Source organism: Pelmatolapia mariae, linkage group LG12 (genome assembly GCF_036321145.2).
Source record: "Pelmatolapia mariae isolate MD_Pm_ZW linkage group LG12, Pm_UMD_F_2, whole genome shotgun sequence".
Lineage (NCBI taxonomy): Eukaryota > Metazoa > Chordata > Actinopteri > Cichliformes > Cichlidae > Pelmatolapia > Pelmatolapia mariae.
Genome location: NC_086237.1, coordinates 1,039,217 through 1,055,372, shown reverse-complemented (window position 1 = coordinate 1,055,372; position 16,156 = coordinate 1,039,217). Strand labels below are relative to the sequence as shown.

The following is a 16,156-nucleotide window of genomic DNA, read 5'->3' as shown; positions in this document are numbered from 1 at the left end:
TTTTCTCATTCAGGTAAACCTCACTGTAACTCAAAGGAAATCAGGTTTGGTTTTATATGATACAGACGTCCATACATCAAAACTTAACACAAAAGTTTAGATTTTCTGCCTTTGTGGCAGTTGCTAGTTTGCATGCATGCCTGTGCAATATGGAAATGTACTTGGCAGGACCTGAAACGTTGCCTGTAACAGGTAATCAATCACAGAGAACATTTGCTGTATCTGTCTTTAATTTTGACCAAGGTTTTTTTAATATGTGCTGAAGCTGCACAGGACTGTTCAGAAAACCTTTGGTGCATTCAGGTTCATTAGGAGACTGCAGATATTGGTTGAGCAAGAAATTTAATGTAGGCTTTTTTGGTTTTTTGGTTTTTTTGCCTGTCCCATTTGGTTCTTTAGCCATCAGAATTATTGTCTGAAGGCCAAGAAAGATGCCCAACAGATTTACTTTACCAAGTGGATCATCATGGCCTTGCCATATTGATTGACCTTTATTATTATTATTATGTCTTTATTTTATTTTATTTTATTTTCAGTCGTTATAGACGGGACAGACATGACAGGGGGATAGGAAAGGGAGAAAGAAAGAAAGAAAGGGAGAGAAAGAAAAACAGATGGGGAAGAGGTCCAGTGAGAAAAGGCACTTAAAAAAAATCACCTGGATCAGAGATGAAAAAACAGAAGAGAAAAGCAAAAAAGAGAGCAACATAGTAAACACAGCACCATCGCAATAATCTAGCTAACAGTAAATAACAGTAGATACTAAATATTGAATGTTATTGTGCAGCACGCAAGATCGACAGCGCACAATGTGCTTTGAGGTAGCAGCCAAGACAGGTGTAGTTTGTGTTTGTGCACACCTGTGTGGACGGGTGCGCTTGTATTCAAAAGGTTTCTCCATGTAATGATCTGCTAGAGGGTGTGGGAAGTCATAGCCCCGTCCCCAGGGCATGAAGCAGGTATGGAGGAGATTCAGGCCCCAGACATCCAGAGGCCCCAGAGTGTGAGAGCCCAAGGAGAACCAACGGAGGGGCGACCGTGCCACCCTCCTAGGAGGAGCTGAGGAGAGCCCCAGACGAGGGCTCACCCAGCAGCCACAGAGCAGAAGCCAGAGGGGGCTGGAGTAATGTGCCAGCTGTGCCAGAGTGGGGCTTGGGGCTTGGTCTTGGGGCTTGTAATAAATGACTATTTGAGTTATTGTAGCCTCCTTATCCGCTCAAAGAGGTCTGGCCATTCTCCTCTGACCTCTGACATCAGCAAGGCATTGTTGCTCAGAGAACTGCTGCTCACCAGATTTTGTCTCTTTTTTGGACCTCTGAACTGCTTAGACCAGCATATGTATATATATCCAGCTTAATTTTTTCTCCCATCCTGATATGAGTTAAAACCTGTGTTTCCTGGATTTATAGTAAACAGGCTTTACAATACACAAACCCTAGCATGGTCCTTTAACCCATGGGCCTGCAATCAGTGATTTTAATGTCATGATGAAATGATCAAAAGTTATCCATGAACTTTTAACCCAGCTGAGAAAAACTCAGTTTTTATTCTTAATTTGAAAAGATTAAAAAAAAAAAAGATGAGACAGTGCGAGCGAATTGGGTAAAAGAAATTCAGTAGATGTGAAGTATTTAAGGCAAATCAAATCAAATCTACATTAAATATTCCTTATTTTATAATATCTGAATGGAAGGTATCCGTCATAGAAAATTATGTGTGTGTGTGTGTGTGTGCGCGCGCGTGCACGGGATGTTTTGATTAAATATAAAAAGTTTATAGTGATCCTGGTGGGGAATATGTGCTTTCAGATGATAAAGAGGAGGATGCAGAGAAAGTTATTAAAAGATACGAATGCCGTTACCTGAGGAAATCTGTATCAACAGGCACGAGGGAGCCAGAGATTTATCTCACGCTGCTTTCCAACAACTTTTGCAATAACACGACTTCTGGCATCTCCCATTAATTCACTCAGATTTTTATCAGCAGTTTTAAGTGACACTGATTAAATTAATTACACTTTCCTCGGCGTGATATTCACTTGTCTTAATCAGTTTTGTCTCACTTCTTGTGCCTCATTAATCCCCAGCCGTGGTTTATTTCTCAACTTTAACTTTTTTAGATCTACTCTTTCACTTTTAACCTTTGACCTTTCACAAAGGGACATTCAGTAAATAATAAATGAAGCTGTTAAGCATGTGTAAAGTGCTATCGTATTAGAACTTACATGATTTCCTCCTTGTGTTTGGTCCATTTGTTGCTTGTGTTCCTCACACTGTGTTCTGCTACATCCCTGCCTCGATTCTTTTGTAAGCCTCCCGACTTTCTAGTGTTTTTGCTTTTTTCTGTCAGGCTTTGTTGGGGCCGTGAGTATCAGCTTAGTATCAAAAATTGCTTTGTACCGTTCTCCTTTGTCCTGTGTGTAGGTCCTTTACCTGAGCCTTGCAGCAGGTGTATTGGTGCTGTTCCCTTTGTGTGTGAGAGAGAGAGACTTGGGTTTTTGATCTTTCGGTGTCTGATTAGGCTGAAGCCTAAAAAACAATATGGCTGAGTTTACTAAAACATTGTGGTGTGGGGTAAAAGATGATTCTCAATGTTTGTGATAAGCTTCACCGTAGTTTTGTTCCATATCACCATGACTCCTTTGGTCTGGGCTGTCTGTGTCCTATAATTGGGTGTAGTGGACTAATCTATATTTCCAAGATTCAGGGTGCTTTAAAATGAAATCCAACTAGGTGCTTACATTTGACAACATGAGGATGGGCAACAGAAAAGGTAGAAAATGAGATATAGTCCTCGGAAAAATGAGATCCTGCACAGCTTAACTTAAAAAAGTCAAAAGGCTTTAGAGAGTTTTTCTGATCCCGGTGCATTACGCTGCGAGTTCCTTTAAGAAGTCCTAATATACAGATATTCCACTGGGGTTCCCCATCCTTTCTGTTAACCACTTTCTCAGCTGTCACTGAGTGAGAAGTGGGGTGAACCCAGGACAAGTTGCGACTCTATTAGAGACAGACCATTCACTTCAGCAAATCTCACATGCATGTTTTAGACTGATGGAGGAAGTACCTGGAGAGAACCCAAGGAGAACACGTAACCACCACACTGAAAGGCCCCAGAACCTTCATACTGTGGAGCAGCAGTCAGAACCACTGCACCACTCTGCCGTTTTTTCCTTATAAAAGAAATTTCTTTGGATTTCATGAGGTGAGAGAAACCGGTGAGCTAACAGATTCACTATCTTATAAGCCAGCGTCGGTTTCCACCCATATCAGAGAACGTTGATCCAGTATGAGTGTAAAGATGGCACCCAGAGGGAAATCCACAGTCTTTGTAGGAAGGATTCATGGACTTTGGAGGTACTTCCACAGGTTTCAGGATTCTTTGCAAAGTGAACACAACTTGAGGGAAAGTTGGGCAAAACCTGAACTACATTGAGGTTACAATGTTTCCCAGATCATGATGAGGATGATGAACAGAAAAGTTTTCATATAAAGATTGCAGATTTTCATGAATGATATGTGAAGGTGACCCAGAAAAAACTTGTGTGTTACACATTTTTTTAAATGTGGAAACCTAAAAGTGCAGTTTTCACATTCCTTCTGCTTTTTTTTTATCTGGTTTGTTTTTATCTGGTTTCTGTCAGTTTTATTTTGTAGCACTTGCTGCATCTGGCTTCATTCTGTGGGCCGCTGGGAAATCACAGGTAATCATACCAGTTAGTGCTGAGATGGGTTTTTTGCTGCTTCTATTTGGGCACACACGAAGGGACACACACAGAGATAAAAGTGCAGGTGTATGCAAAGGTGCACAATCATCTCCTGCATTTTGTCTCAAAGGTACTTTCAGCCCATACGTATGTGTGTGCATACATGTGTGTCTCCCTCAGTCACACGCACATACTTGCAGTTAAACTCTTACATGGTCTTCCCACACAGCTCGCCCCTTTAGCCTCCCACTCTGTGTTTGTCGGCACTGTTGTGAGGCTTGTTAGTGCTTTTTTTAACAGCAGCTAATAGAGCACCACTGATAATGGCAACTATGCAGACCACACAGACACACACAGTCGCACACGCGAACAAGCTTCATTAGATCCTGTAGATACTTGTTGAACGACCCTGATTATCTCACTTATTTTCTTTGTTGTTTTTACAACCTTGAATATTTTGTTACTGCACGAACTGCATTATGGAAATAAAACTGTTATTGTAAAGGATCAGTGTTTCTGAATTATTTATACTGTTTACTACAAATCACATGCAGTATATCGCAGAACTTTTGCAAACTGTGCTTGCAGGATTTGCATAATTCAGATTGTTTCTTCTACATTTGGCATGATTCAGGTTATCCGTTACAATCACATTTATCCATTTCCCACCTACTGTGCTGTACTGTATGTGTTTCTTTTCAGGAAAGGGGCAAAAAATCAGACCTCGTGGTGCTTTAGGACTGAAAGCAAAGAATCTATTTTCTGTTTTCTTATTTTTCAGACTGTCACGAGTCATGCTCGGAGTGCCGTGGGCCGAGTCAGCAGGAGTGCGTGTCGTGCTCAGACCCGGCCGCCTTGCTGAAAGACGGGGCGTGCGTCCTTGACTGTGGCACAGGTTTCTACAGTCAAGAAGGCGTCTGCCACGGTAAAGCTGACACATATCCACACTGCAGCACTGAAGACATTTAGCTGAGTTTCAGTTTTGGCTGGTTTAGTAGAAATAGCACTTCTGCTGACGTCCTTACTAAAAGTAGTGCAACTCCACTGATGCCAAGCTAATATAAGATCCAACACAAAACATTAGGTGTATATATATGCAGGGATGATTTGAGTACATCACCATCCAGATAGCCAAAATATATCTTCTTTAAGGAATCAGTTTACCTCTAGCTTGTGGTGATTTGTGTACATTTAGTTTCGTTTGCGTTTCGTTTGCGTTTTCGAGTTGGCCAGTTTTGAAGTTATCGGCTGTAGATGTGTCCACTTTCCCTCAAATGTCATGACAGTAAATGGCCACAAAATTGTTATTATATTAAGAGTTTTTATTATTATTATATATTAACTTATCCGGCCAACTGCTACCAAACATTCTAGATGGATAAACAGCACTATGAGCCGCCTCAGGAAGCTACATTCTCTGATTAGCCTCCCTCTGTTAATTAAACCCAAACAAAAGTTTTAGTTTGAATCAATGTGTTTAAAATACAATGATTTTATCCTCTACAGGTCTAGCGTATGGAAGCGTGGAACTGCCAGCCAGGCAAAAGAAAATTAGGGTTATATCATATATATATATATATATATATCTGATATATATACACATATATCTATAACGTGAAAACTTTATTGTTCTAACAATATACTTTTCATCTTTGAACAACATAATATCACGTTATTACAAAAAACCTTTCGCATTCTTACAATATAAATATTATTTTGTACTAACGTGATAATTATATTGTTTGAAAAATAACGTTTTCACGTTATAAAATATCTTTTATTTTTCGAACATGATATATATGTTTGCCTTAAAACATAGTGAAGTGGATGAGTTCGAGAAAATGGCTCGTTTATCAGAATTAGTTAAGTTCTATTTTATGCTTGGACTGAGGCATAACGTGTGGTAACATGATAGTTATGTATATGGTAATAACATGACATTATCTTTTTATATTATCATTTTTGTATGAAAAAGTATATTGTTAGAACAATAAAGTTTTCACATTATAACATGATATAGCTCTGTTTTTCTTTTGACTAGGTGGCAGCTCTAAGCTTCCGTACTAACGTGAATAGATTCAGTTTTATTTTTATTTTTTTACTCAATAATGCCAGTTTCATTTTAGCCTTCAGATTTTGTGACAGTCTGTGATTTTCTCTTTTCAAAGATTTTCTTTGGACAGCTTCAAGGAAATGAAGCAAAAACCTTTTGGGAGAACTAAAATGAAGTGAAGACATGAAAACAAGATCTAAACTTTTTTGTATTTCTTCATAATAATCACTCAGACACTGAACCTGGGTTCTTCTGTAGAGGCGTTTTAATCCATTTTCTGTTCTCTTGAATGCAGCAGTTAGACTATTTGTACATAAAAGACTTCAAATTGCAGGTAACACTTATGCTTTTAAATGTAATTTGTCCTCTGGGGGAAAAATAATATCATTTTTATTATTTTAGTCCTAAAACCACAAAGCGTCTGTAAGAATGGATTCTGGGGAAACCGGGTGCCCGAGGGTTCTGGGTTTGAATCCAAGCTGGCACCTCCCAGTTTGAAGCTCCTCCCAGTTTGAAGCACAGCCCAGTTTGGAGTTGCCAGATACATTTATATAACTTGCAGTTTGTTTGTTTTTTCAATTTATTAATAAAAATGTACAGAAAAGTTTAAAGGGGAAAAAGAAACCATAAATTTCTGTGTGAGGTGTTTGCTGTGTGACTTCACTGGGGAGTGAAAGCCGATATTCCCACAGGAGGATCAGGTGTCACACGAAGTGCCGTTGCTGAATGCAGTAAACAGTAAACACTATCTGAGACGATGGGAAGTTTATTGTTAGCAGTAAACTGAAGGTGAAGATTTATTTGGGTTTCTTTTTTAGCTCCCCCGCGGAGCTTCCTGCAGCATCCACTCGGCATGGTGCCAAAATGATAAGTCAGCAGTAGCAAACAAACAATTTAAAAAAAAAATACAATAATTAGCAATTCTCTCTCGCACTAATGAGGAGTCTGAGGATTCTGGAATAAATAGATCCCATATGAATATGGATGCTTTCTATTTCTGAGTGGTAAGATGAGGAAGAGTAAGAATAGCCCCCCTCAGGGCGACGGTGAACTTAGCCAAGCTCTTTCTGGTTAAAAAGACCCAGAGGGGCCGGGATGGTGGGGTGGGCTTTTCTTCTCCTGTTGCTCACAGGAAAGTTTTGAAGCGCTCAGTGAGGAGCCCTCTTTCAGAAAATGTCAAAAACCTATGGAACTTTCTAGAAAAAGGTCAAATCCATTTGAACTTGCCAGCCAGCGCTTTGAGGCCTGGTTTAAAATGTCACCATCCTGAGAGAGCTGAAGGGCATTTAACTCCTCAATTTTCCTCCGCGGGGCTTCCTGGGACTTTAGAAGTGAAAGATTTTCTTTTTTTTCATCCCTCAAGTAGGCTGCAGCAAAACCATCTGCTGAGGGAACGGTTTAGTGCATGTGTGCGTGTTATGCTAAGATACCTCAGGTACCTGAGAGTGAAGATTTGATCCATTGTTGGATTTTTTTTTTTAGATTATTTGTTGCCTTTTACCTCTTTTGTTCATCTTTTCATCCATCTGCTTTCCAGTTTCTGTCATTAAAAGTTGGTCTTGCCTAAGTAACTTTTGATTGTATTTGAAGGACTGTTTGGTTAGGAGACTTTCCTCTTGCTTGTAGATAATTCAGCCATTTTTAAATTGACCTCAGTGCATTTTGTCATGCCAACAAAAAGCCATTAACGTTTACACGCTGCGCTTCAACAGCCTGTGATTCGTCCTGTGCCTCCTGTTTTCCCGACAACCCCAAGTGTATGAGCTGCCCACCGGGGACTGCCTTGCATCATGGGAAATGTCTCAGCCAGTGTCCAGCTCAGCATTACCTGGACAGCCAAAGCAGATGCAGAGGTAAGTGTTTGCTCCCATCATTTGAGAGGTAGCACTGAAAATGACAAAGTGGAGATGTTTGGACATCATGCACAGCATGTTTGTCAAAGAATAGCATATACATACAAACACCTCATACCTACAATTAACAGCTTGTTGTGCAGCTATGTTACCTGGCACCTTGCAATTTTTGAGTCCACCATGAGCTCCTCTGTTTACAAAAGTATTCAGGGTCAAACGTGAGGCCATCTGTCCAACGGGTAAAACCCAAACCGAGACTTCAGTCCTATTAAAAGCTTCTCGTTACTTTAATTAGAGAAGAAAACTTCTAAAATAAATTCTGTAACCTACACAGTTTGTGCCATTTTATTTAAGGGTCAAACCCTTAAATTCATAAAGTTTACCAAATAATTAAAGCGTTAGGTTCTAGTGAGCTTACTAAGTTTTACTTCCTGTTACATGGGTAGTTCTGTGTATCAGACTAAAGATCTTAAATGTTTATTTTCTTTGTGTCCCCAGCCTGCCACAGCTCCTGTGCCTCCTGCTGGGGTCCCTCAGTATCCCAGTGCACTCTGTGTCCAGGTGGACTACTTCTCCACCAGGGCCAGTGTGTGGAGGCCTGTGGGGAGGGGCTGTATGCTCAGGACTACACCTGCCACAGTGAGAGTCTAAATACATTAATAAAGTATCCTGTTAAAAAAACTTTTCTTCCTTGTTCCCAGAGTGTAACTGCCTCTCTGTGATGTTCTCTGTCCTCGCGCTCAGACTGTCATCCCTCCTGCCGTTCTTGTGTGGGACCCCTGGCCTCAGACTGCCTCCGCTGCCTCAAACCGGAGGAAGCTCTTCTTCCGCAATCGAGTCACCTTCAGCACAGCGTCTGCACAGCTGGGTGTCCCACGCGCAGCTTCCTGGATGACATGCAGACATGCAGGGGTGAGTGTGTTAAATGTTTTATTTAGCTTCCTCTATAATTCAGGAGAGGCGGTACCTGCGAGGCCAGAAAGGATGTTTCTGCTGCTATGGGTCATAGTCGCTAATTAACACGCCAGCCATTGTTCACTTTGACTTTTAAAACAGATCAAATAATCATTAGCACTAATGTAATTCATTTAAGCCTGGTGATAGCAAAAAAAACAAATTGTAAAATCCACGAATCAAAGCCAAAGCTCAACTCTTGTTAACAACAAATGGTGCCCTCATTTGCATTAGTAGTAATGAAATATTTACTCTGAATTGACAGAATATTAATGTGCAGCTATTCAGATTTTCTAACTGAACAATTTGTTTTATAACACAGGATATGACATCTTTTTAACAAATGTCATACTTAGGGTGACAAGTAAACTGGATATTAAACATAAATTTATAAAAGAAACAATTAGTTGCTTCATAAATAAGTAATCAGCAGAGTAATTAATCATGAAAATGTTAATTAGTTGAATCCTAAATATTGAATGAATTGTAGTTTTTGTTCTCAGACTTTTCTTCTGCTGTTAGAAATGAAACAACCTGAAAGCTGGATTTATGCTCTGTTTAGTCTGCTGGTTAGCGCTGGAAACATCCTGGCTTCATACATTTCTGATATCAGAACTGAGGAGTCTGTGTTTGAAATTCATGATCTGGCATTTGCACCTACTGTGTGAAGGGTAGGCCTTCCATGATGCAAGGCTTTTCCCTCTTTTACTCTAAAGGTCCCGTTGGTAGACTGTAGGTGCTGTTTGCAGCAATTTGCAGACCCACATCTACAAGTTGTAGCTGCCACTCTCAGAAATATATGACAATTGCTTAATTCTGTTTGTGTTCTTGTTGCTGCAGAGAAAACATACGTCATGATATGCAAAGAACTTCTTTGTAGTAAAGTGAAACAGATCCTTAAAAGCAAAGCTTGTTCTCCTTTGTGATTTTAAACCAATCTGCATTTTGAATACATGGATTCAGCCGTGGTGTTGGTGGTTTTCCTACAATCTATGTCTGTGTGGAACCTGAGAACTAAAGATAGGGGCATATAACATGTCCTTTCAGCCATACTTAATGACTTTATAGTACCATATCTCCCCTTTAGAGCACTTTGCCCTCGCACTGCAGGCTTACTTGTTGTTCCAACAGTATTTAAAAGTAGAATGGGAGGCAGAGCCTTCAGTTTTCAGGCCCCTCTTCTGTGGAACCAGCTTTCAGTTTGGATTCAGGAGACAGACACTATCTCTACTTTCAAGATTAGATTTAAAACTTTCCTTTTTGCTAAAGCATATAGTTAGGGCTGGACCAGGTGACCTCCCTTAGTTATGCTGCAATAGGCATAGACTGCAGGGGGATTCCCATGATGCATTGAGTTTTTCCTTTTCAGTCACCTTTCTCACTCACTCTGTGTTAATAGACCTCTCTGCATTGAATCATATCTGTTATTAATCTTTGACTCTTTTCCACAGCATGTCTTTATCCTGTCTTCCTTCTCTCACCCCAACCGGCCGCAGCAGATGGCCCCGCCCCTCCCTGAGCCTGGTTCTGCCGGAGGTTTCTTCCTGTTAAAAGGGAGATTTTCCTTCCCACTGTCGCCAAAGTGCTTGCTCATAGGGGGTCATATGATTGTTGGGTTTTTCTCTGTATGTATTATTGTAGGGTCTACCTTACAATATAAAGCATCTTGAGGCGACCGTTGTTGTGATTTGGCGCTATATAAATAAAATTGGATTGAATTGAATAGAATTTTCAATTTAAAGGATTGTGTGCATTTTGTGGCTTTTTCTTTTTCCCAAAATAAGTGAATTCAATGTTTTACACTTCTGAAAATCAGACACTTGATCCAGGTGTAACTGTTGGTGTTTTGGCTTAACACTGAAAAGTCTTTCAAAGGTTTTCCCTGAATTTGAGCTTGAAATTAATTAAGAATTGTGTAAGCATGTGTGGAATTTGTAGGTGTGCGTGTAGATGGCTGATTAGCATTTTTTTCAGTGTGAAATTGTGCGTGTAATGGACTAATTTTTAAGGTGGGATTAAGGTTTGAAGGGGAAGTCAAGTCAAGTGAGAATAATTATCACCTACCTACCAACAGACTGTCCTTCCCAGAATGCTACAAGGATTTTTATTTTTTTCAAATGTAAAGCAGGACAACAGTGAAGAGACTGTAATTGATTTTATTTGCCTCCCTCGTATGTGCTGTTCTCTGAAATATGTTTGTTAACAACAATCAGCCCTTTGCTATCTTCTTACTCCCTGCTCAGTCCTTCAGTCCTTGTGCCCACTGACCATACTGCATTCAGTACCTGGCAGGGAGTCGGGTATTTGTTCTCGGTGCCTGTCTTCTTCCTCGAACACAGGCAGATCTTTTGCCAACAATGCTGTTTCTTTGGTTCAGCTCTACTTTCCCTTCAGCTCACTTTTCATCTGCTGGAGCTGCTTTCACCTTTGAATGAGGTAAAACACACAGTGTGGTTTTATAGCTGCTGCTTACATAAAGGTGGGATTTTAACTACTTACATGACACAGAGAGGCTTTGTGAGCGCGTCAGTAGGGATGGTTTTGCTTTAGAAGCAAAACATTGATGGGACCTGCTTAAAGCTAGTCGACTATTCCATTTTAAAGCCTACAGCACCATTTGAACACATTTTCTATTGATGTATGTATTGTGTTTTTTCCCCTTTTAGTCCTGATTTATACTAATTGTTATATGAGAACAATTAGTTTTCAACCCGTGGTTTGCTAATTCACCATCGTTTTTGTGGATCCAGATGTTTAAATGAGAAGTGTGCTAAGTCGTCAGCAACCTCTAACCATCTTTTAGCTCCATAAATAGCACAGATGTTGTCTGATGACTCAAACCCACTGCTCCCACTGGTAGTAGCTTTGATCGCTTTGTACTCTGAGCTGATATTTGTTTGGTTGATAGTTGGATTTACCTGCTACAACCTCTCAAATTTGATTGGTTGACACTACTGGGGCTCCAAATGTAAACCGGAGGGCCTCGAGTATCAAATAAACTACACTACTCGACATTTACAGATATCTCTTTAGAGGAGGTCTTATCTCAGAGGTGTGCTGACACCTTTAGATGTTTTCAGGAGACGTCTAGTCTGGCCTGCTTGTTCTTGAGTGTAACCAGTGGTTTGCACTTTGCTGTAAATTCTCTGCATTCATGAAGTTGTCTCTTGATTGTTGTCTTGATAGTGGCATGCATACCTTTGTTGCATTAGATATTAAGTCATTAAGCCATTAAATCTTAACCGAGTAAATCATTCTGAGATCATCCACTTAGTTATCTTCTATGGTCTTTCAGGCATTTTGGTGTTGCTTAGCTCACCAATGGCATTCCTCCTTATTAAGACTGTATGGGATTCATGATTTGTCTCTCAGACAAATGAACTTTGCTGTCTCTTAGATAGATTTTGTTTAGCGTCCTTTACTTACACTAACATCCATTTGAACCTTATATTGAGAGTTATTTTTAAACGCTACCAAAGGTGATTTCAATACTTTAAATCAAGTTAATTTGTCATCAAATAATGAGGGAGCAGTCCCCACCTGGCCGTGAAGCTGCTTGTCAGTAATCGTCCAATTGCTATTGAGCCTCTGAGAAAGGAGGACTATGTCTAAAACTGGTTTATGGTTAACAGTTAATGCAATATTTTTATTAAACCTGTTGAATTACAGCGGCACTCAGATGTTGAATGTTTGATTTAAATTCCACTGCGGTGGTGTAAAGAGGCAACATCAAACCCTGTCATTGTCCAAATATTCATTCATGGACTGACACATGAGAATGTGGAGCGCCCCTCAAATACCTCACTGATGAAGAACAAAATGTTATCTAATGAATATTTCAGCAGTAAGTGAGAAGTGATGAAGCAATGAGTGCTTTTATGAACCGCTTTCTTCTTTATTCAGGTTTGCAGAGATTTTATTTGGACTAGATTTAGCATGAAACATGTGACTGATGTGAACAGTCAGCACATCGCTGAAGGAAATGAAAATACAGAGCTTTACTGCTATATTCACAACTGACATACACTGTTGCTTATGGCCGAAACTTCCAACTTAGGCCGCGGAGTTTGAGCAGTTTGTGGAGACGAGTCACAGAAGAAGACGAGGCAAGCTGCGCTCTTGGATTGTTGGGATTTCCCACAGTGCCGCGGATAAATCCTCGTCTGTTTACAGCAGCTCAACAGCTGTGTTTCAAAGCGTGAGTGCAGTTCAGTGAGCACGTCAATTACAGGCTGCTCTGAGGAATGTCTTCATAGTTTCCTGTTAGCTGAAGTTCCCCTCGCAGCTCGGAAACACTGTAATTTGTTGCTCATGTTGTTAATACTTTTCCTGTGTGGTTTCTTACATTAGGACAGTTAATGAATATAAGCGAGGTAAAAAGCACTGTTGGTTTGCTGCTACAAATGGACACAGTTCTTAAACTCGAGTTTGCATTAAAGTGATGAAATGAGTCAAAAGTTAGCTCTCGTGCTTCTTAACCTTAAGTAAGGGACGTTTTGGACCTGTGGGCTCGAACAAACTAAAATAAAAAGAAAGAAAAATCCTCATTTTGCATCACGCTTGAACACTCTACAAATATATCTTTGCACTCACTTTGCTTTTAGGGATGTTAAGCCAAAAGCCATTTAAGTAATAGCTTGATTTGTCTCCTCACGACAATTTGTTTAAGTTCAGGCAGCCAAGAAAATTTTGTTTACTTTACCTGGAATTGAATAGCCCTTAGCAGTATTGAATTTCCTTAATCATCCTGGAGGGCACAATTACAAATCAATGAGTGGGACTGGAGTGTCCTCTAACGCTCATTCGTCTCCGTGATCACTTGGGACCGACACTAAACCGATGTAGACTCTAAAGTGGTTTTAAGAAAAGTGTCTGAAGCTATTGTCGCTAAATGGAAGTTCAGTTAGCAGCAAGACGTGCATGTATACACGCAGTTAACAGAAGGCACGACAGCCATGACACCACCAGTGTTTCCAGCTGTTTTAAAAACAGTGAAATCAGCACCTGGATGAGTATTTTTCCTTTAATCTTGTGGATGTAAAATAGCAGAAAATATTAAAAAGTATCAAAGTTAACCTTGTTAAAAGGTTGCGGTAACTTTGCAGAGGGTAGACCAGTTATTTCTGACGCTCCAGCCTGTTATCTTCGTCGGTTCCTCTCTATTTCTGAACAAATACACTCTCTGACCACTTTAATAGGTACATTCAACTGCTTGTAGACCCAAATATCTAATCAGCCGATCACGTGGCAGTAACTCCCTGCATTTAGGCATTTAGCCATTGTCTCATTGTCAATGTGATCCACTGAAGTTAAAACTGGCCTCCGCAGTCATCAGACCTCAGTTCGGCAGAGAACCTTTGAGATAAGGCGGAATGGCAGATTTATATCATGGATGTGCAGCTGACTAATCTGTGTTAATGTGGACCAAAATCTCTGAGAAATGTTTCCCTAAAAAGCCCAAAGGGGGTCTAGCTCAGTACAAATGAGGTGTACCTACTAAAGTAGCTGGTGAGTGTGCATACCACTCCCCAGAGGGTGTAGCATTTGTGGTCCCTTAAATTTTCACTCCATTGCAAAATTGTTATTGTGAGTAGATTTTAGCTGAGGTTAGTATTTAATAGTTTCTAGTGCCTCGTTTGTGCCTAACAAGCAAAAGGAAGTCTAAACACAAACCAAGTGAGAAAACACAAATGATATCTGACTTACTACCTGTGACTGACACAGGATAGGTGTCTGCCATTAGCCAGTATTGAAGCAGCTGATGTGCCAGTTTAAAGAAAAATGTGTGGGAATCTGCAAATGGTTTTATTTGGCACACCTTCCTGTCCCCAGGATAAGTGTGAGTGCATGATACTGTCTGCTGTTCTGTACTACAGGGGAAAGAGGGCACCTGTGGTCAATGCTTAGATCTGATTCTCCTGACATTGTCCATAGTCCATTTGTGAAAATGACTGATTAAATAAAAAAGCACACTAAGTAGTAGAGCTGCTAACTTGGCTCTATAGACTCAAGTTGCAAACACAATGTTAAGCTCCATAAAGTAAAGTGGTGGTATAACTGGAACAAATTCTACTTGCAAAACACATGAAGGCAAAGCAGTCTAAGTGATGTGAATGCAAAGTGAATTTTAGACGCGGCGCCATTACACATAAAGTCAATAGAAAGACTGGATGCAAATTCTCTGATGGCAGCACAAACTGAGAGGAGAGACGTGCCTGCGTGTGCTGGAAATGTTTCAGCCTGAATCGACCTCAGAAATGATGGCAGAGGGAAATGGAGAGAGACGGCTGAAATGATGGCGAGTCACAGAGTCTCTGGTGAGTTCAGGCATCAGTGAGGCTGAACTGATCACAAAAAACACGCCCGCCCGCACGCACTCTTCACAAAGCATGTTCAATTAGGTGTTATTGACCCCGATGAAGGCTGCAAGCAGAATGTGTAGATCTCACAACTTTCTTTTTATTGTGCACATGTTGTTCCTCTCTTTGCTTAATTTTTTTTTGTGTGGGGAAAAAAAAATATTTCAGCCACTTTAATTAAATATTGGATTTCTACGTCACCTGCTGACATATGAGAAAATGACAGTTTTTCTTGTTATGCAGAAAACCTGTATTTGAAGTGCTATTGTCAGCAGAGTTATTGTGTCTATTGTGTGGGTGCCAGGTTCACACTAAGCCTCCTTTTGTCAGATGAACACAAATTTAGCTGAAGATCAATTCAATAAATGGCACGTCATTTAAGCTCTATTCACAGTAATATGTAAAGGAGTCGCTCCTCTCTGCCTCCATTCTAACTAACAAAGGTTTCCCTCAGTGGAGTGTCAGTGGGTTCAGTTGTACGGCTGGGAACAATACAGGCTGTTGTACAAGTTTCTGTGTGTGTGTGTGCGTGTGTGTGTGTGTGTGTGTGTGTGGCACTCTGACAGATAACCAGACCTCCCCCGTAGCTACTGTCCTTAAAGGAGGGGGAGGATGTGTAAGCATGCACAAGACAAGACTTCATCGTTTGCACACACACGTTCGTGTTGACATTAAAGAGGGCCGGGGCCTGCGAGCCATCAGACGTCTGAGAGTAAATTCCAGGTTGTAAATCCCCACGTTCTCCATTCAGTGCAGACAGAGACAGTTTGTGTGTAGGAGGCTTAACGCTGCTCGATGTGCAGGTTGAGGTGCAGCACACCGTGACACACGAGGAGAGTTAACGCGCGCCTAACATGTGCTGGAATAGCTTTGACCGTGTTGACTTTAACTGTCGCAGTTTTTGATTGAAATAGCATTAAGCTGCAAGATATGCAGCTGAAAAAATTGGCAGGTGGTCATATGTATTCTAATGTTTTCTATTTGGACTGCGCTACAAGGCTGGGCTGAAATTCTGAGATGTGTTTTTATGACATATGATATTCAGCTCGAGGCTACTTTCCATCATTAAGATTTAAGGTGTTTGTCACCTCATTCTTTACTCCAGACCAAGACGTAGCTGTAGCTCTGTGTAGGCTTTGCTGTCGAAATATGTTCAACCATAACCAATAATGACACGTTTCCGCTGGTGCATCAAGGCACCAGAGCCAAAAGACAAAGGCAACATCTGACG

At 40.6% G+C, this 16,156-nt stretch overlaps 1 protein-coding gene across 2 annotated transcripts in view; it reads left to right on the top strand.

The window, feature by feature from the left end:
- The window catches only part of fras1 (Fraser extracellular matrix complex subunit 1), a 323,395-nt gene that overhangs the window by 149,290 nt on the left and 157,949 nt on the right, over positions 1–16,156 (top strand). For both annotated transcript variants that reach the window (XM_063490043.1, XM_063490042.1), the window contains exons 14-17: positions 4,488–4,631; positions 7,472–7,612; positions 8,111–8,251; positions 8,357–8,524. In XM_063490043.1, coding sequence (XP_063346113.1) covers positions 4,488–4,631; positions 7,472–7,612; positions 8,111–8,251; positions 8,357–8,524 — 594 coding nt within the window. The remainder of the gene's footprint in view (positions 1–4,487; positions 4,632–7,471; positions 7,613–8,110; positions 8,252–8,356; positions 8,525–16,156) is intronic.